General features: G+C 40.5%; 1 protein-coding gene across 1 annotated transcript in view; it reads right to left on the bottom strand.

The window, feature by feature from the left end:
* Positions 1–21,477, bottom strand: part of COL4A3 (collagen type IV alpha 3 chain) — a 130,559-nt gene that overhangs the window by 13,614 nt on the left and 95,468 nt on the right. Inside the window, exons 27-44 of the mRNA XM_072796482.1 lie at positions 19,663–19,755; positions 18,676–18,780; positions 16,932–17,029; positions 16,227–16,377; positions 15,780–15,893; positions 14,669–14,836; positions 13,347–13,436; positions 12,892–13,026; positions 10,180–10,278; positions 9,325–9,414; positions 8,849–8,988; positions 8,277–8,403; positions 6,992–7,072; positions 6,567–6,665; positions 6,096–6,143; positions 3,430–3,615; positions 2,669–2,799; positions 12–84 (exon numbers count right to left, since the gene is read on the bottom strand). Coding sequence (XP_072652583.1) covers positions 12–84; positions 2,669–2,799; positions 3,430–3,615; positions 6,096–6,143; positions 6,567–6,665; positions 6,992–7,072; positions 8,277–8,403; positions 8,849–8,988; positions 9,325–9,414; positions 10,180–10,278; positions 12,892–13,026; positions 13,347–13,436; positions 14,669–14,836; positions 15,780–15,893; positions 16,227–16,377; positions 16,932–17,029; positions 18,676–18,780; positions 19,663–19,755 — 2,028 coding nt within the window. The remainder of the gene's footprint in view (positions 1–11; positions 85–2,668; positions 2,800–3,429; positions 3,616–6,095; positions 6,144–6,566; positions 6,666–6,991; positions 7,073–8,276; positions 8,404–8,848; positions 8,989–9,324; positions 9,415–10,179; positions 10,279–12,891; positions 13,027–13,346; positions 13,437–14,668; positions 14,837–15,779; positions 15,894–16,226; positions 16,378–16,931; positions 17,030–18,675; positions 18,781–19,662; positions 19,756–21,477) is intronic.

The raw sequence follows: 21,477 nt of genomic DNA, 5'->3' as shown, positions 1-21,477 counted from the left end.
AAAAACAGTACCTTTAACACCTGGAAATCCATAGAATCCAGGATCGCCCCTGAGCCCTGGCAGACCTGGGCTCCCTGGTGCTCCCTGCATTTCAAATAAAAGGGAGCAGAACCAAAAACAAATTTTAAAAATCACAACAGTCACTGCAGTTCTGTCTTTTTTTTTTTTTCAAGCAGACAATATATAATATTACATTGGGTCAGAATGAGCTGAAGTGGACAGACCTCATTTTTACCTTCCCATCTATCCAATCCCCCTTTAGCTCCTCTGCCACCTAGACCTCTCCTTAGGATTATTGCTGTCAATTAAACAGAAGCAAAACCTGCCCTTAGGCTCAAGCGCAAACACAGCTTCTGGACATTAATGTCTATTGTATGAGTACTGAACACAATTGAATGTTTTGTATCCTAAATGGAACTGCCCAGTATTTGGAGATCTTTCAGGAAGAGTAGGCACTGGACTGCCAGAATGAAAATTATATTTTTTTATTTGTAATTTTTACAAAGACAACAGGGCCAATATTGAATTGTGGCACTCATCATCATTCTAACTAAGCTGGCAGAGTTACAAATTACTCTGGGTCAGAGGGTTAGGCATGTAAAGTGTCTAGGGATTGGGAGCATGAAGGGGTTGCCAGGGGAGCTCTGGTATGAACTTTTGGCAAGGATGTAGTGGTCAGACCAGGAGGAGATGCTCCATCCTTATGAGGCCCACACTAATTGCCCTTGTAGCCATGGAATGCTCAAGCAAGGTCACAGGAAAAGGAAAAGAGGGCAGAGCTTCAGAAAGGAGCTACATATCAGAAAGTAAGTTAAATCTACCATTACACTGTCCATATGAATTGAGAATTTTCCTATTACTTGAAAATAATGAACTGAAAGTCATTCAAAATGCCATGAATAGCAAAACTGGCCTCTGGGTCAATTGTCTTTGGAGCAAGAAGACGAAAGAAGGAATAGTCCTATTGCTTGAATAAGCTGTTGTGAGGTCAAAGAAAAAGGGAGAGGAAACAGAACCACCTGGTCAAGAACTCTCAGGCTCCTGAGGTCTGGCTTGTTCTCCAGAGGCAGAAGCAACCAGGGAGGAGTTGCTGGTGCCAGGCTAAGCCCCTGGGTAAGAAGAATTATCTTTGAGGTGCAAATGTAGAAGCTCAGACTGCTCTTGGAAACACCAAAAGACTTAAGGGAGATCACATTTCCAAACAACACTTTCCACAGCCCAGTGCCCTTGGAAGGACGTTCCCTGTGATTACAGGATCAGTGTTGGCACTTTCAAAGAATCATGGAGAACATGAGAGATATTGAAGACTGGGCAAATGATGCATTTTAAAAAAAGTTTTAAAAAGGTAGATTCTGGAAACTAAATACCAAGAGAACTTAAGAGAACATAACATGATTCCTGACACACCACCAGGAGTACCTCATTGCCCATCAGTGATGAAAACACAGAACACTGAAGATATAACTGACTCTCTCATCAATCTCCCAGAATTTGATGTAAACAGGGGGAACGGATTTTTCAAATATGCTGTGAAGGAGAAATGTGGTAAGATGGCCCAGGTGTCCAGTGAGAGACTTAATTCAGAGAACTTCATAGGCTGGGAGCATGAGCCTAACTAAACACAATGACATCTATACAAAAATAAATGTGAAAGTTCTGCACTTAAGTTACAAACAAACAGGCAAGAACTAAAAGTAATGGAGAAAGTTTGGAAGACATTCATGAGGAAAAGGTAGGCGTGTGTGCACATGTGTGCCACAGGCTCTGGTTGACCAGAAGCTCACTGTGCAGTGACAATGAGCTGACATGGCAGCCAAACAGCCCAAGCAGAATTTTACGTTGGATTATATGATGGTGATTTTCAAGTTGGTGAGAGTCTTCGCTTCTTTAGCCACTCTGTGGGGATACCGAGTTCTCACTTGCAGGGGGTATTTGTCCCAGGGGCTACATTTTTAAGGAAGATATTGACCAACTAGGATATATTCAAAATAGATGCAGGGTTGATCAAGTGTTAAACTGAATTTGAAAAATACAGGGGGAAAATACTCGAAGCAAGTGGGAGCTATTTATAAACACTAGAGGGTACATCGGGGGAAAAAGGAAATAGACATTCGGGGTATAGCACAGATAACATTTTTAAAGATTTTATTTATTTGCTCATGAGGGACACAGAGAGAGAGGCAGAGACATAGGAAGAGAGAGAAGCAGGTTCCCTGCTTCATGGGAAGCCCGATGAAGGACTCAATCCCAGGACCTCAGGATCATGACCTGAGCCTAAAGCAAACCCTCAACCACTGAGCTAACCCAGGTGCCCCTAGGACAGATAACTTTGAAAGCATTATTACTAGAGGAAAATTATGTTGTCCTGTAGAGCGATCCCAAACTCTAGAGGACAACATATATATATATTCCATTGCTGGAATTGCTTAGAGTCTCAACAAGAAAAACTCAGGAATAACATGGAAAAGGGTCCCCTACAAATCAAACTTCTAGAGGCCAAATCTGTCCAACTCTGAAGATTCTCTCAACCTTCCAGACTCTTCCCTTGGGTGCACAGAAACATCACAGATGGGAATTTTTTTTTTTTTTTTTTTTGCCTCTGGGTACCTCTGATCCTGGCAATTGATTTAGAAGAATATAAGAAGTCAAGATAATTTTCCACACTTACCGGTTGACCCGGTGGCCCCTTGTCTCCCACAGTTCCAGGTAGACCTCTGGGGCCAGGCTCACCCATGAGTCCCTTGTCTCCTTTTATGCCTTTCACGTGGCTCCCTGGAGGGCCTGGAGGACCAGGCTCACCTGAATTTACAAAGTGCCTGTCAGTATTGCCAGTCCGAGAGGTTGGCCAGTTCTGTCGGTGATGTTTTCAGAGAATGGATAAACCCTACACCTATTGTTACCCTGCATGTTCTTTGTGTTCTGTGATGGGTTTGTGGCAAAGAGAGAATGAGATAAACAGGGAAGCACCTGGCCCAAGGCAGGAACCGTGTCTCCCTCCTAAAGGTCTATTAGAGCAGGATCTTTGCAGAGCACAGTACTCAATACTAGCAACTAAATAAATCTTCATGATGGGATGCATCTCTCTCCTTCAGGCTTATCAATTTGTCATTTACTAATTTTCCACTAGCCTCAACAGCACCAACAGCTTTGATGAGCATCGAGTGTCATATGGAACAACTGAATCAATACTGTACACCTGAAACTAGCATTACGCTGTATGTGAACTAACACATTTAAATCAAAACTTAACAACAGGATCACCACCACCACCAGCTTTGCTGCCCTCTATGTGTGAGCCAATGGGCTGGAGAAGGTGAAGACCAGAGGTCAAAAGGAGCAATGAGGTCATATCAGCAGAAGGCCAAAAGCTTCTATTAATAGTCAAACACTCTTTTCATTCTTTTATCTTATTAAAAGTAGACCCTCTACCTGGGTTTCCTCTGAAGCCTGGTGGACCTTGATTTCCTTTCTGGCCAGGGATGACTGCACCAGGAAAACCTGGTGGCCCTGGGAGTCCCGTCATGCCAGTGGGTCCCCGTGGCCCGGCATCTCCCACTGCCCCTTTCCTGCCTGGGGGGCCTGGTAGGCCTGGGGCGCCCCTGTCTCCTTTGGCTCCTATAAAAAAAAAAGTCTGGTAAGATTCATAATGCCTTGTACTTGGGGTTACAGCATAGGGGTATCTCTGGTAATGCAGACACTGTGTTTAAAGAGTCACGAAAAAAAAATAAAAATAAAAAAAATAAAAGAGTCACGAAATATTTTTTAATAGAGGCCTACTAGGAACTGAGTTGAGCCTTATTTCTGCCTTCCTTTAGTTGTTTGATTTTGGCAAAGTGACCTCACTGTTGTATGTGTCAGTTTTCCTATTTTAAAAATGACAGTTAAAACCTGATGTAGTTCAGTCTTTAAAGATCAAGTGAAATGATACACAGATGGAAGAGGGTAGTGTAAGCTCTAAAGTGTTCTCTATCTACGTGCCGCCATTATTATTATTATCGGATGAACTTTAATTACAATAACATTATTTAATCAGAGCCAAACTTCCTGGCACTGATGTGCACATTTGAAGAGTCACCCAGTTATACCCAGACAAAGCAGCAACAAAGTCGAGGTCACTATTCTGTCCTCTGGTTGCCTCTCCCCCCGGATGCAAACAACTACCCTGGAAGGGATGAATGTGGCCAGAGGTTTGTCTTTACCAAAGAGGATGCCCAAGAGGTCACCGCTTAATTACTAATATTTTTCATCTTGGAGAACCTTCAAGGAATTTGTGCTTTGACATTCATGAATGTGTAATGTGTGAATTAAAAATAACCACTCCCTTCTCTTTTCTATCTCTGCATTATTCTAGAAATAGTAAATGGGACACAGGTAGGAGACAGGAAGGAGAAGAAGGGAAAGCCTGGATGAGCAGCTAGCACAGGGAAAGGCTTGGGAGGTTATTATGTAGGAAGACAGGGTGATGATGAAATGGATGAATATTGAAATATTGAATGTCTAGCCTTTGTGTCTGATGTTCTCCAGCTTTTTTATGAAGATGTTGGATAGATGATTTCAGCTCACTCAAGCTCTGAAATGCTGTATTTGTATGACAGGGTCTGGCAATGGTCAGAGGCACCGTGATGCAGTCTTAGGTTACATAGTTCATGCCCACAAAGATGCTTCCTTGTTTACAGTATGATTCCTTCTTAGCACTTGGGAGAATTAAAACTAATTAAAAGGATTCATACCTTCCAAGCCTCAATGAACTCTTGTCTATATTTTAGTTATTCTAGAGGGAGGCACATAATCATTTACTTACTTAATTAGGCTAGTTATTATCTTTTTAAGGCTTTTTTACTTAAGATGATCATTTTATGTCAGATTTTATTTCCAAATAGATGCCAAAGTGTTCTCACCCAAATGGTTAAACTGTGAGCTTTGTCCAGGAAAATAGGACAAATAGTTTCTTTTCGGCCATAATTCTAAAACTGATCTGTGATCTGAGGGAGAAGCCTTTGTGCACGTGGGGGTAGGGTAGGTGGGGTCTGGGAGGTATGAGAACGTGGAGCCCAACCAAAGAGACTATGATATAATCAAGAAACAAATGAAAAGGGACAGCTCTTGGGGATCCCTGGGTGGCTCAGCGGTTTGGTGTCTGCCTTTGGCCCAGGGCACGGTCCTGGAGTCCCAGGATCGAGTCCTGGGACTTGTCGGGCTCCCGGGATGGAGCCCACTTCTCCCTCCTCCTGTGTCTCTGCCTCTCTCTCAATCTCTGTGTCTATCATGAATAAATAAATAAATAAATCTTTAAAAAAAAAAAAGAAAAAAGAAAAGGGACAGCTCTTGTAAACTTTGCACAGTTGAGCTGGTAGGTCAAGAGGGAGTTCCCGCCCTTCTGAGCTTCCTGCCCCAGTACCTGGCTACTCCTTGTTGGTTCTTGCAAGCATCAATATCCTGAGGTTTTCATTCACATGAGCCCTTTTTGCTAATAAAATACTCCTATCCACAGGGCCCATATCTAAGAAGGGTCAATAGAAGGTGCAATCTAATATTTCTTCTGGCAGATTTCTCTACAACTGGAAAAAGATTGAAGAAGCTGCTTATCTTGTAAAACACTGGCATGAGAAATCCAGACTCACAGTCTGCCCAAATAAAAACTTGCATATGCTTTGAATGACTTTTTTTTTTTTTTTAACCATGTTTGGTGTTGAGAGAGTTACTGGTAGCCCTAAATAAAAAGTAGCATGAACCACAAGCTACAAAATGAAGGTAACATGGCGGGAAAGAACTCGTGTCATTACTATACACTATTGCTACCCCCACCCCCCACTCAGAATAGCAGGAAGGGATGCTCCTGGAGAAGCCAGTAATTCCACCCCCACCATTTTAGGAGGCGATACCTCTAAACCATGCCAACGACCACAACAAAGGAACACATAGCAAGTCTTTTGATTTTTAAAGACTTTTGATAGAAGGAAATTCCAAAATTGGATCACAGGTTCTAATTCATTCACTTCGTTATGATGGTAATACATTTGTTTGATATATCAATCATTTCAATTAGTTTCTGTCCTCAAAGCTATCACCAGGGTCAGGGAGGCAGCACTGCTCACCTGGAGGACCAGGGATCCCTCCTGGGCCTGGATGTGCCCCCAGCAAACCTGAAAGAGATCATTTTGGTGAGTTAATATCTTATATGTGGTTAATCTCATTTATGCCAGGCAGCCCGGGTGGCTCAGCAGTTTAGCGCCGCCTTCAGCCCAGGGCCTGATCCTGGAGACCCAGGGATCGAGTCCCATGTCGGGCTCCCTGCATGGAGCCTGCTTCTCCCTCTGCCTGTGTCTCTGCCTCTCTCTCTGTCTCTCTGTCTCTCACAAATTAATAAATTAAATATTTAAAAATTTTTTCATTTATGCCACTTGGTCAGCTTCACTTTGGCAACAGAAGGTAATTTAATTACCGCACATTCAGAGCACATTAGTTCTGTGGGAGAACAATCTCTGGAGCAGTGAAGGATTACAATGCCCCTAGCCATTCATGCAAAATAAAACCGGGGTGCTCCTGAGCTAATGAGCAAGTTATACCTGTTTCTCCCTTTTCTCCTGGGGGACCAGGGATTCCATCACGGCCCTGGTTGCCTCTCATGCCCATAGGTCCAGGAGATCCTAGGATTCCTGGAGGTCCTAAGAAAAGAAATGCTACATGTAAAATTCTGTGAAAGGTGCTCCTTTTTTAGAACTGTAGTTATGTGATGCTCAATTCACAGTGAAAACCACGTACAGATTAACACTATCACGAGGATTATCACTTGAGAATGTGTGGGTTGGCAGATCTTTGAGTTAGGTAGGTAGGTGTAAACACCTAACTTCACAGGTTTTGCATTTTTGTCTGGCTACCTAGGAGCTACCTTCCAAGGAGCAGCAGATAGGTAGGTACACAGAGATTCCAACCCCGGGAGAAAATGTGCCTCCCTCAGGATGGGGAAATAGACAAAGTACAAAAATGGAACCTGGAGGTCCTTTGACTCCTGGGGACCCAGGGAAGCCTTTGATGCCTTTTAACCCCAAATCTCCATCAGGGCCTGGCTTTCCTATAAAAGAAGAGAGAAGAGAAGGAAAGAACAGCAGGAGATGGGACGGTTACATCGATGGCTGAAGCAGTCAGTTCCTGAAGTTACCTGTGCTCACCCTGGCCCTCAGGCCTTTGTCCTGACTGCTGTTTCCCCAGAGAAACACAGCAGAGATGTGTCACATCACCTTCAAAGGTATGTGTGCACCAACCACATGGACCACTCAGTATCTGATGTTATTTCTTTAATTGGGAGTTAACAGCAAATCCCCTGAATCTTTCAGTACTTGAAAAGATCTTTTAAATAGTAACTTCAAGTAAGCTGCAACCCAGTAGCCTGGCAGTTGTTTTTAATAAAACAAAACAGAAACTTAAACTCAAATGATAACTAAGAAAGTAAGCCAACACTCGACCTGGAAACATGCCAGAAAAAAAAGAAACTGCAACACTCTTATGGATTGAATTGTGTTGCCCTCAAATTCATAGGTTGAAGTCCTAACCCCACTGCCTCAGAATATCACTGTATTTGGAGATAGGGTCTTTAAAAAAGCAATTACATTAGAATGAGGTCATTAGGGTGGGCCCTGATCCCATATGACTGGTGTCCTTACAAGGAGAATTGATGAGGACACAGACACAGAGAAGGAAGATCATGTGAAGACACAGCAAGAAGATACCCAACTACAAGCCCAGGAGAGAGGCCTCGGAAGAGACCAACCCTGCTGACACCCTGATCTCAGACTCCCAGCCTCCAGAACCGTGAGAACATAAATTTCTGTTTTTTAAGCCACCCAGTCTGTGTGTTGTTATGGAAGCCCTAGAAAACTAATACAAGCATCATGAGATTGGACAATAGAACAACAGTTTGTGTTTTTAGGTTGAATTCTTTGAAGCAGCATTTAAGCTTTGTTCAGAGGATCAACATGGGGCTTGAATCACCACCCTGCAATCAAGAGTTAGATGCTCTACTAATAGAGCCAGCCAAGCACATCTTCCACAGGATCAGGATTTTTAGATGTCAGTCCACCAAACTGGCTGATCAGTAAAATTAGGCTCCCCCTGATTATTGTTCCTTAGTATCTAAGGATTTGAAAACCAATGTTGAATAAAAGCAATTGTTGTACAAAAACCTAAATAGTTTCCTGTTTATGGAGCTGATTCTAGGGGGTAAGGGCTATGCTAAGTGTCATGCTTCTGGCTTTCAGAGTTATAAAGCCAATGCTCACCTGGGTGGCCAGGACTTCCGGGATGTCCAGGGGCTCCCTCAGTTCCAGCAGGCCCCGAATGGCCAGGGGTGCCAGGTAGCCCTCTTTCTCCTTTCCTTCCCATGGCACCTGGTAATCCTGGATCTCCCTTAAAGTCAGTCAAACACCTTTAAAATCCTCATATAATCAGGATATGTGATCAGAACTATGAACTCTGCTTGCTTGCATCTAGTTAGTTACTTCGTTAGCAATGCATCTTAAATGTCTGCTATGTGCCAGCACCGCGACAGGTGCCAGGAACAGGATGGCTATTTGTGGGAACCAGTGCAAAATGCAAAGCCAGCATACTTAAATTGCAGGGAGAGTTATGACCAACTCCTCGGGGATCGAAACCTGAGGGATAAACTCATAAACTGATAGCTAGCTGTATGAGAGGCGTTCTGAGTTGTGGAAAGAGGATAAAAGACCCAAATAATTGCCTGAAAACACAGCAGTATTTTCAATGTTCTTTGCCCACACTGAATCCAGACACTTGCTGATACTTAGAGACTCACTCCACCACCGAAGTGTAACTACTTTAGTGGCCAGTATACCTTTAGTCCCGGTGGTCCTGGCCTTGTACCTGCTGAATAACCTGGCTCTCCCTTGTCTCCTTGGAGACCATGAACACCTGGGAGGCCTGGTCTTCCAGTGACACCTGGTAGTCCCAAAGGTCCCCTGTGTCCTTTAAGACCTGAAAGTAGGGAAAGAGGTCAGGTAAAATAGGTAAACACAGGGATCTTGAAACATTCTACTCCTAACTTTTGCACAAATAACCCTTCTCCCAAGAAGTTGGCTTTTCAGAATCATTAAGGCATGAGGTAGTTATAATGGCTGATTTTTACACAATATGAATATTTGTTTTGTTCTCACTTGTGTTCTAATTGCACACAGTACATTTCATCTCAAAGTAATCTAGTTTTATACCAACTTTCTATTAATTCGGAAACCAAAATAACAAACAATACAGAAGACTTAGAATTGGGAGGCAGCATGAACTTTAGGCTCATAAAAGGATCTTAGACCTTACCTGGCATCCCCATGTTCCCCATGTTTCCTGGACTTCCACGTGGTCCTGCTTCTCCAGGATTCCCAATGCTGCCTGGATCTCCTCGGGGGCCTTGGGAACAAATAAGTAGAGTCACATGCCCTGCACAGTCCCTGGACATAGTAGATGTTCAATAAATATTTGTTGCTTGCATGAATGAATGAGTTCTGAGCAGCCAGACCAGCTGGTTTAAGTGCTTAGGTAGCTGCCTTTTTGCCATCAGACGAGGAAGGGACTGAGGACCCAGAAGATGTAAAATCAGAGAAAGTAGATTCTTGTCAACAGTCCTGGATTTCAAACATCAAAATCATCCTAGGTGCAATGCGCACAGAAGAGAAGGGCTCTTGCCACCACATGGCAATAGAGTTCCAAATGCAATCCTGAAATGCATTGCCATGTAACATATTTTGTCATTGATGGGGTCATAGAGAATATGGGGCTACTTTAATTCAGTTTAAAGATCTTCTTTGCAAAATCAACAGCTTGCTTTAAAAAAGGAAGAGGCAAATCTGAAAACCTCTAAATCATTATCTGATTTCCTTCTATGATATGTGATCTTGTGATACACTACAGTATATATATTTTATAATATATGCCAGCAATGCCAAAATAAACTTTGTAGTAGAAAGATGGAGGTTTGTGCAAGCTAATATTTTTTCGTTAGTACAGGCTGACTATAAGCAGCTTCGTTTTGATTTAATTTCGAAGCAAATACCTGTTGGAGGACTATGGGAGCAAAATTCATATTCAACCCCATAGGTCATGAAACACATTTTTGTTATATTTAGATCTGGGAACACTTAAAGCCTGATATTTCTATAAGAGGATCAACTCTACCTGGTGGGCCTGGTGGTCCAGGTGGCCCTTCGAATCCTTTCAAACCTGGTAACCCTGGAATGCCTCTGTTTCCTTTCTCACCCGGCTTTCCTGCAAACCCTAAAGTTAAAAACCATGTATTAGAAACACAGGTTAGAATTTTTTTTAAAGATTTATTTATTTATTCATGAGAGACACACACAGAGAGAGAGAGAGAGAGAGAGAGAGGCAGAGACACAGGCAGAGGGAGAACCAGGCTCCTCGCAGGGAGCCCAATGTGGGACTTGATCCTGGATCCCAGGATTATGCCCTGGGCCGAAGGCAGATGCTCAACTGCTGAGCCACCCAGACATCCCCACTGGTTAGAATTTTGATCTGAATCTTCTACATCCTGATTATACTTGATGAAATATTACTGTAATACAGCGTAACATTTATTAAGAGTGTGGCAAATGTAGGCTTTTTTCAAAATGAGGATTAAGTGAGAATACATGTCAAGCATTAGCACAGTGCTTGGTACAAGTTAGTTCTTAACTAACACTAATGATTATAATATTTATACTTTAAACATACATTTTAAGAATTAGTGGCCTAAATATAGTTTCTTGTAAAACTTTTTTTTCTTTTGGTAATGACAGAGGACCATTTGCTACGCTATTCTGATCCAGACTGTCCCGTTCTCAAGTCCATTTATTACAATTATTATTTCTTAAGTAATTAGACCATGAAAAACATCATTTTCTTTTATTTATCTTATTGAATCTGCAGCCAATGTCAGTCTGTCCTTGAGCCTTTCCAAACTGGGTGTAAAGATGACAAAACTGGACTCTGTGAACTCAACGGACTAATCTAGAGTCACCATCAATCGGTGGTAATGCCAGGATGTGATCTAGCTCTGCGGGCTGGAAAGCTCATAAACTTCCCAAAACACCATCCTACTTTCCATAAAACATGATTTTGATCACAGTAGTCTCTGGCTTAAAAATATTCCTCGAATCTGTAATATCTACAAGGCAAATTGCAAACTCCCTCCACTGGCATTTGAAGCAAGCATTTACCAATCTGTCTATGGCCTGGCTTTGTGCCTTTTCTCAAGCAGATTTCTTTCTTTGGGCTGTGCTCCTGCTTACATCCTTATTCATTCACCTAAGGACCGGGTATCTAATGAATAGACAGGCCTTGTGCTGAGTACGGGAAACATAAATTATGTTCCCTTTCTCCAAGTTTTTAGTGTTTAATTGGAGAATCAGCCAAGTAAATAAACAATTACCACTCAATGTGATAAGTTCTGTAATAGAGTTGGGCACAATATGCTACAGGGAAGAATTCTGCAAGAAGGGACTGTGTGTGTATGTCTTAAAGACTGAATAGGAGCTATATGGGTGGAAAAAGCATGAACAGGACCAGATGCCCAGGCAAGAAAATAGCATGTACAAAGGAATGGTGAGGAGCAGGTGGTTAGATCATTTTCTTTTGTAACATTTGTTTTTCCTACTTATGTCATTTATCACAATCTAAAACACACACACACACACACACACACACACACAAAACGATGATATTTAGCACATTCATTTGCTTTGGGTTTGTAAGAGTTGCCACGACAAATCTGGTTTGGTGGTGTAGGGCTGGAGGGCTAAAATTGGTTTTTATATTTTTAATTTTTTAAAAGATTTTATTTATTTATTCATGAGAGACACAGAGAGAGGCAGAGGTATATGCAGAGGGAGAAGCCGGCTCTCCATGGGAGCCCAATAAGGGACTGGATTCCAGGACTCCAGGATCATGCCCTGAGCCAGAGACAGATGCTCAACTGCTAAGCCACACAGGCATCCCGGTTTTCATATTTTTTAAAGGTTGCAAATAGGCAAACACTGAAAAAGAGTATGCAATAGGGACCATATGCAGTCCAAAAAAACCCAGATACTTACTTCCTGGCCCAATACATAAAATGTCTGCAGATCCATTAATGTCTCTTCCCCCACTGAACTGTATGTTTCCCCATGACCAGAGTATTACAAGTACTTGGTTCACTTCTATGTCTTCAGCACATAATAGAATACCACTTGATAGGTACTAACAAGTATAATTGTTGAATGAATATCTGTCACATAGCTGGTGAGGCAGGCAAAGGGCAAGTGATAAAGAAACTTTGTATGCCAGTCGAAGTTTACTTTTACCATATTTGGCAAAATGGTGGTTTTGAGGCTTATAATTTAAAATGGACTAGTGACAATTTATTTTATTTTATTCATTTATTTTTAAAGATTTTACTTATTTATTTGAAAGAGAGAGAGGGAGTGCACACTCCAGAAAATAAGCAGGGGGAAGGGCAGCGGAAGAGGGAGAAGCAGACACCTGCTGAGCAGGGAGATGGACATGGGGCTGGATCCCAGGGCCCTAAGATCATGATCTGAGCTGAAAGCTGATGCTTACCTGACTGAGACACCCAGGTCCCCCAACTAGTGGCAATTTAAATACAGCAGACCCAAATGCAGAATTAATGTAGAAATAAAAAGTCATGCATTAAGGAGGCAACATATTATTGTTCAAGGCATAGAAAACCCAGTTCTAATCCAGGCTTGGGCTACCAACTGGCTTTGTGATCATGGGCAGGGCATTAAACACCAACTCTCAGTGTCCTCCTTTGTCAACTACAGGAATTTTCTTTGAAAATTCTTAGTCTCAGAACCAGCTCTGATGTTCTGATTCCAAACAAAAGAAAGGGCATACCTTTGAGGCCTGGTTCTCCTTTGTCCCCCACTGAGCTGGTTATTCGACAAGGCCCCATAGGTCCTTTCTCTCCTTCTTCCCCCTTGGCTCCTGGGGGCCCTTTCTCACCCTTTGCACCTGGAATTCCAAAGCTACCTAAAAATAGAAGTAGCAACATCAGTTCCTTAATTCTTGAAGTAGTTCAAAAGGGTCCAAAAGCTAATGGTGATCCCATAAAATAAAACAAAATAAGACAGATATAACAGCCAGCCACATGAAGATAGTGGCATAAGATGGTAGGGAAAAAATTTATTTCCATTCAAATGGAAAAAGGAATACAGAATACAGAAAAATCAGATACACAGTTCTTTCAGGGAAATTACTTTTCCCTCAAGGGATAAAATATATTTATTCTGCTGCTAAATAAGTGAACATCGCTCATGCCTTCTGATCCTGGGAAATAGTGCCCCACTTACCCCTCTGTCCTGGGGTGCCTGGGATCCCGGGAGGCCCAGGAGGGCCAGTGTTTCCTGGATAGCCCATCATCCCCATCATTCCTTTTTCACCTGTAGAAACAAGTTAACACAGAGTAGGTCAGGTTGTACAGAATGAGAGAAGTGAAATATTCCATAAAATAAAATAAGTTATACTTCTAAGGAGGGTTGAAGGAATGGTTTCTATAAGTACAAAAATAACCATATTTGTCTGGGAGATAGGTTAGTTCACAGTCTTTATTATCCTATGTATGTGGAGGTCACTGATAGCAAGTCACATTTGCAGATGGAAGCAGAACATGTTGAGGTTCTGGAGCATTCCCTCCTCCCAATCCTTGACCAATGGCTTTCTTTTATAGTCCTTTATTTTATTTTCCACAAGCAGTCAATCATTGAACTTGGCTTTTAAATGCATTTGTTATTGTCTCCCCCACTGTCAGAGGTGGTCTTGCCTGCTGATGTGTCTCTAGGGCCTAGAACAGTGCTGACATGTGGAAGAAGTTTAATTATAAGAATTATTTGCAGATTAAGTTGTTTTTCTCTGGAGGAGAGAGATCAGTGAAGTCCTTATGCCATGAGGAGATTATTTTGAATATTGTTCCCAAACATCTCAACTATAAAAATAGTGATAGAAGTAAAAAGAATGATAAGGGAATATTATGAACAACTATAGGCCAGAAAATCAGATGACTTAGTCAAAATGCACAGATTCCTAGAGTGGCACAGATTATCAAAACTGACTCAAGGAGAAATAGAAAATCTGAGTAGTCCTATAACACAAAATTGAATTAATGATGTAAAGACTTCCCACAAGGAAAAGCCCAGACTCAGATGACTTCACTGGTGAATTCAACCAAATGCTTAAAGAATATCAATTCTTCACTAACTCTTCTAGAAAATACAAAAGAAGGGAATATTTTCTATTTTGTTCTATAAAGCCAGCATTACCTTGATTCCAAAACCAGACAAAGATATCACAAGAAAAGGACAGACTAGTATCCTTTACAAATGTAGATGCAAAAATTCTCAAGAAAATACCAGCAAATATCCTTTAGTACTAACATATAGAAAGAGTTGCATAGCCAAAGTTGCCATACCTGGGTAATTGTGAAATGTGATCATCCCACCACCACCACTGCCCTGCTCCCTGACTCCCTCCAAATAATTCAGTAGGAAACACTTATACTAACTGAAAGAGGAATGTAGAGTCAAAATTCTAGGCCTAATTTCAACTTATAGAGTCACCTTAAAAGAAAATGTGGAAGAAAATGGAAGAAGAAAAATAAAAGCACAGAAAACGATACCTGGTAGTCCTAAAAATCCCGGATTTCCTGGATATCCTTTTTGGCCAGGTGGTCCTATCTCACCTCGATGACCTGGCATTCCTGGTGGTCCAGGTTCTCCAGGAAAGCCTGATCTATCCAAGCCTGGAATACCTGGGTCTCCTTTTGGCCCTGTTTCACCTCTTCTGCCTATATATGAATAAATGAACAAGTGAATGAATGAACACATAACTGCCTTCCCCATCAACTCCAGAAATATATTTTTTATGGTTATAAATATTTAGTTGTGTGATTATGGGCAAACCACACACTTATCTGAATGATGGACTGATTTATTTATGTCCCCTTCTGTACAATTTCTAAGACTCCTTCTGACTTTAATATTCTATTTCAGTGATTCATGTGGTAATGAAAGCATAGAATTTATATCTATTTTCTAGTCCTGCAGACACATCCTGGGACTTTATGACTATAGCTCAGTCTTTAACCTGCAGAATATGTATATAACCACTCAGGTGGGGAGGCAAGCCATCAGATACTTCTGGAAACAATAATAGCACTACTACAACCATTAATGTCTTGGCCAGAAATTGGTTTGTGAACATAAAAGCAATGTGATACTCCATAGGCATTAGCTGAGTTCTAAAAAATTTTTTTCAGTTCACAGATCTGACTGAGAAGATCCAAGAAAATAGAGTAAATTTTACATAATCTGGACCACCTAGCCTGCATAATTTAGAGTTATTTCACACCCTTATTTTATGTTGCTTGGGAAGCAATTAACTACATATCTATTTACCACTTTGTATACTTACGGAGGTAAAGATAAAACTTTTTCTGAGAGTATATAAATATATATGTAAATATAAGTTTATATGTATCTTCAGTGTTCATATGGTCTTGCATAAAAGACCAAACCAATTTTACTATATTAATTTCAGGTCTCTTACTCTATGGGTGGTACTCACTGCAACAAATCCATGACTAGGTTTAGATTGCTAAAATAACATTTCCTACTGAACAGTGATCAGGACTTGTTGTTGGACAGTTCTCATGTTAAGCAGCAAAGCACAGAGCAGGAGTCTCATGTCACCTGCTCAGCTAATGGCTGGTTTCAAGGCCCTCCTCTTACCTGGTTGCCCTTCCAATCCATTTAATCCTGGAAGTCCGTGGGCTCCTCTGGGACCCTCTGTGCAACTTCCTGGGGGTCCTTTTTCTCCAGGTGGTCCAGGCTTCCCTGGATCCCCTGTAAAATAGAGTCCAGTAATATATTCAGGTACCAAAACCCAAGGTCATCATAAAGCTGTCACAATCATTCTCCTGTAACCCCCCCAGATTGAACCTATATTTAATACCACTGATATGCCTTTTATAAAGGACACTCATAAGGACAGAAGGAAGGAAGGAGAAAGGAAAGAGAAAACAAAGGTAGGGCAGCAATGGAAAAATAATTAGGCTCTTCATATTCTATTTGTTAAACTAGAAGTCTGAGAAGAATTCTTCTTCCTAGAACACCTTCAACTTGCTGCATTTTAGCAGAGCTCACCGTGGAGAAAAGTAATCACACTTGCTATTGTACCTGGTGGTCCATCAAGCCCTCCAGTTCCTGGAATTCCAGGGAGACCTGGAAGTCCAGGGAGTCCAATTTCTCCATTTTCCCCAGAATTGCCTCTTTCTCCTGGAAAACCTGGTATTCCTGGTTCTCCAGGTATGGCTAGTCCTGGTTCTCCCTGTTGCACAGAAATCATGTTAGTTGCACTATATAACACTTCCAAATCTTTTTTGGCTATTACCTGGCCTTTAGGGCTATTAAGTAGAAAATAATCCCTTTTGCGCAGTTACCACCATTATACCATCCTTTCCTTTTTCAGCTCTAGTTGCTGAGTTTCCTATAAAATTATCCTTGACTAGTCTTGAGGCTATGTAAATTGCACTTTTTAAGAAAACTGAAAGTGTTCTAAACAGTCTAGATGTTTCTACTTTTGACAGCTTTTCTCATAGTTATCCACATGTTTTTACAGCCCTTCCATTTTAAATACTCTGAATGTTTCTGAAGATTAAGGAGGAAATAGGGAAGAAACATGTCTTCTAATACCTTCTCTTTTCCTTTCTTAAAGGTAGGGATGGTTCAGAGAAATGTTAAAAAGTATTTAATGTCTTTATCATCTGCCAATATATAGATAACTTCTACACCCAGAGTCTCCTAACTGGCTTACTGTGATTGCCACCCTCCCTCCACCCCCTTTATCCCCACACATCCATCTAAGTTTTAATTCTTGAAGACCTTGGCTCCTGGGAGACCTGGTTCTCCAGGTGACCCGGGCTTCCCCATTTCTCCTGGACAACCCGGTGCTCCTTTTGCTCCTGGAAAACCTTGGTCTCCTACAGAGAAAACACAACAATAATTGCAGAAGTAGGCTTAGTAAAACATTTAGAGCAGTATCTCTGTTATTTTATCTAGTGTTTTTATGAGACAAGTTGCTAGAGATGTTTTTATGAAAGTCTGAATTATGAAAAAGCCAACTGCTACATTAGCAATTAAAAAAAATCCCATTCCAAATCAGATCCTCAATTTAAAAAATGTCTTTCTCCATTTTATTGTTTAGCATGGCTACAATTTTGATGTGGCAATTCTTTAAACCACTGATCCTGGTTGACCATTTGGCTGACTTCCTCTTTTGGAGTATATTTTACATTACTCCAAATAGTGTACAGCCAAATAAATTTTTGAATGTGCATAAATCCATCCAAGCACGACCCAGATGAGGATATAAAGCATGTCTGGTACCCTAGGCCTAGGTAGCCTTTCTCAACATGGGTTGCTCAACAGAATTACTTCCTAATGCCATTGAACATAATGAATTAACTTCTTTCTTATATATTTGTAATAAGAGAATTGAGAGAGGAGTCACACATATCGTTTGTTCTGTTCCATGGTTCACAAGCCCTGGTGGAGCAGGGCTTCATTCAGAGAGTTCTTTTGTGCTGCTAATTTGACAGATTTTTAATTCACCATTAGTTGATGGGATTATTAGGTTCAACCAGGAAATCTCAGTCTATGTTGTTCAAGCATTTCTTAAGCTACTTCTGGTCCTCATGGTCTCTTTCCAGAAGGTGAATCCATAGGGTTACAAGCAAGGACGCGTTCTTAATAAGTCCAAGAAGGAGTAGGCAAAAATATGGGCCAGGCTGCATTACTTCAGAGATCACTGGGAAGACATCTGAGAAATTGGAGTCTAAGACATTCTTGAAATGATTACATTTTCCATTTCAAATATTCATAAGCTGAGATCAATATTCCTGTATTTGTGCAGAACTAATGCATGATAAGCACTGATGACATATTAACCTAGGAGATCAAATGCCAAAAAATGGATTATCTTTTGACAGACACTTTAAGTAATATTGAAACTAACATAAAAGGATTATAAAATCTGAAAATCTATGCAACAAGCCAGGGACTGAAATGGCTCATATCTCATCCTGAACAAGACTTTGATGTATTGGTTAGGTTATTGTTTGAGTTCTCAGCATCTGGATTTCTTGGAGTGTCTTCCCTTTGATGGGAAATAGCATTTGTTCCCAAAAGAAAATAACTTCTGTAATTTATAAGGGAGTGTATGGGAAAACCAGTTACTTGTGATTCCATAGTTCTTTTTTTAATTACTAAAGAAATGTATAAAGTGAAAAAAATGTATAAATGTAAAAATGTGCATTTATCAAGAAGTAAAGAAAAAAATTCCTCATAATTCCACACTTAAAAAGAATCACTGCTACCATTTTGATGAATTTCTTTCCAGATTTTTTCTATGTATTTTAAAAAATTTGATTGAGATGAAATGTGTAAACCTATGTGAGTTCTACCTTTTTGCCTAACATCATTGTAAGACTTTTCTTTTCCCATTTAAGATGGGTGAAAAACATTATTTTAGATGTCACATTATGGATCTTTTCTGTTATTCATGACATGTATTTATATTTTCTAAATATCCATAATAAATGTTATATTTTAAATTTTGTAAATTTACCCTTAGGTCCAGGGGGCCCAGGGAAGCCAATTCCTGGAATTCCTGGTTCACCATCAGGCCCAGGAAGACCCGGATCACCACATTTTCCTATGGATCCAGGGATACCTTAAAACATACAAACATTCGCATAAGAAACTTCCCTTCATCTTGCCCTGAAACACAAAAAGTCTAAGTTTCTGTGTCATTCTAGTCCTTTTTGGAAATTAGGAAATAATTTCACATAACCTCAACTGCAACTCTTCCTTTCTATTCTTATACATTGCTCTAATCATTAGGAGCTGCAAATAATGTTTAAGATAGAATTTAGTTCCTAAAAAGAAATATTCTAGACAATGTGAACTACATAAGTCTCCCTCTATGCATGCAAAAATAAGTTTCAGATCATACTGGCCAAGAAATTACATCATCAAATGAAGAAGCTGCAGGAACTATCCTGATGAACCACCAGCAAACATCACTTACTTTCCACCACCCAACTCCCCCACAAAATCCACAGAGATTTTTCTGCTCTCAACTTCCTTTTCTGTAATTATATTGATTCTTTTTTCTTTTTTGGAATCAGAAGGCACCAATGGGAATAATTTGGATAATCTCAAAGATCAATGACAAGTCCCCCACCTGTGGACTCGTTATCTGACAAAACTTGAGCCTTTACTCTCTTTTGGAACCAATAAATATTTTCTTTCCTTACAAAGGGGATGACAGGGATCCCTGGGTGGCGCAGCGGTTTGGCGCCTGCCTTTGGCCCAGGGTGCGATTCTGGAGACCCGGGATCGAATCCCATGTCAGGCTCCCGGTGCATGGAGCCTGCTTCTCCCTCTGCCTATGTCTCTGCCTCTCTCTCCCTCTCTCTCTGTATGACTATCATAAATAAATTAAAAAAAACACACACACACAAAAAAAAACAAACAAAGGGGATGACATTTTTCAAGGACAGTAGGCTATCATTTGATGCCATGCACCAGACTTGGCAGAGGGGATACTCACCAGGTGGACCTCGGGGGCCAGCATAACCAGGGGGCCCTGGAGGTCCTGGGGGCCCTGGGACTGGTGTCGAAATACCGAATTCTCCCTTAGGACCTTAAGAAAGTTTGTGATCATAAGATTGGTGTGCATATTGAAGATTTTTTTTTGGCTCAGAGGAATAAGTGTGATTATAAGGGGTTTATAAATATATCCCAAGGAATAGAAAAAATAGTCTTCAAAACTGGCTTAAAAGATGACCAATCCACTGAAACTTTCTTATTCAATTGAAGAATATTTATAAGCATTGTCTATTGCCTAAGCTTAGTTTTAATTAATGGCCCAACTCAATGCTCGTCTATTGAAAGAGAGCCTATTCTAAAAAAAAAAAGAATCGATAATACTGAATTCAGCTTAAAACTCGGTGAATATCTATTTGGTAGGATATATATTTATTGGGCTACTAGTTTGCATGGGAAGGAAGCATGGTATGCTGAACAAAACATGAAATGTGGCCTGGGCATATATCTTAACCTCTCTGATAAGTTCTTCATGTGTCACTGGGGGAGTAATGCCTACAGAGCCCATAAAGATTCAAAATAAGGTGGCTTACATTAAACACATGTTAGTGATTTGTGTTATCCATATATTTATAGAAAAATAAGCTTACAGTAGTGTGATGGAAAAAGCTTGATGATAATATATTTTACGACAGCAGAGTCCTTCACATGCAGAAAGAACAGAAGAGGATTTGAAGATGGGTTAAAAGAACGTTTTCTGTAAAGGGCAAGATAGTAAATAATCTGGGCTTTCCAGTCCAGATGGTCTCTATGCCACTACTCAACGCTGCCATTGTAGCGTGGGAACAGCCAGAAACAATATGTAAATGAATGAGTGTGGCTGTGTGCCAGTTAAACGTATTTATGGACACTGAAACTTGAATTTTATATAATTTTCATGTGCCATAAAGGATTATTTAAAAGGTTTTTTTTATCCACCAATCATTTAAAAATTTAAAAAATCATTTTTAGCTTGTAGGTCACGCATAAATATGTGGTAGGCTAGATTTAGACTATGGGCTGCCATGGTTTGCCAATCCCTGGATTAGAAGAGCAGCCTCAAAAGCAAGATGCAAAAAAGAATAAACCATAAATATATATATGTATGTATATATATAATCACAAAAGAAGCTTTATGTACATGTGTGGGCAGAAACGCATGCATACAATTTAAAATATATATAAATACCTGAGGGAGGTACCTACCAATTTTTTACTGATGAGGGATACTATAAAAGGGTTTGGAGGCTATTAGTTTATTGGGTCTAACCCTTTAAAGTGATGTTAGAAGCAAACAATGATATGGTGGCATTATTTGTGAAAACTATCAACAACATGCAATTCTCATCCACAGATAAACACTGACGATCCGATCCCTCCTGGATCTACCAACCATGTTCAGTACACGTGGATCCCAAAAGTTGCTGGGACTTTAGAACTATTTATCACAAAACTTTTCTTCATTTATCTTAGCTATTTTGAAGTTTTATTTACAAACCATCTATTGAATTATGGGTCAGAAAGAACACATTTGCAATAACATCAGTGGGCCCTTGAGACTTAGAAGAGGCTTCTCAGTATCAGTTTCATAGGTTTCTATCACCCCTTTGTTTATCACAATGGAAATCCACTCATTATTCTATATATTTCTTTTCTTTTTTTTTTTTTTTTTAAGGAATCTCTACACCCCACATGGGGCCCAAACTCATAATTCCAAGATCAAGAGTCGCAGGTTCCACCTATGTAGGAAGCCAGCCAGGTACTCCTCATCCCATACATT

Source organism: Canis lupus, chromosome 24 (assembly GCF_048164855.1).
Source record: "Canis lupus baileyi chromosome 24, mCanLup2.hap1, whole genome shotgun sequence".
In the NCBI taxonomy this organism is placed as follows: Eukaryota; Metazoa; Chordata; class Mammalia; order Carnivora; family Canidae; genus Canis; species Canis lupus.
This window is presented reverse-complemented; position numbering and strand designations above follow the sequence as displayed.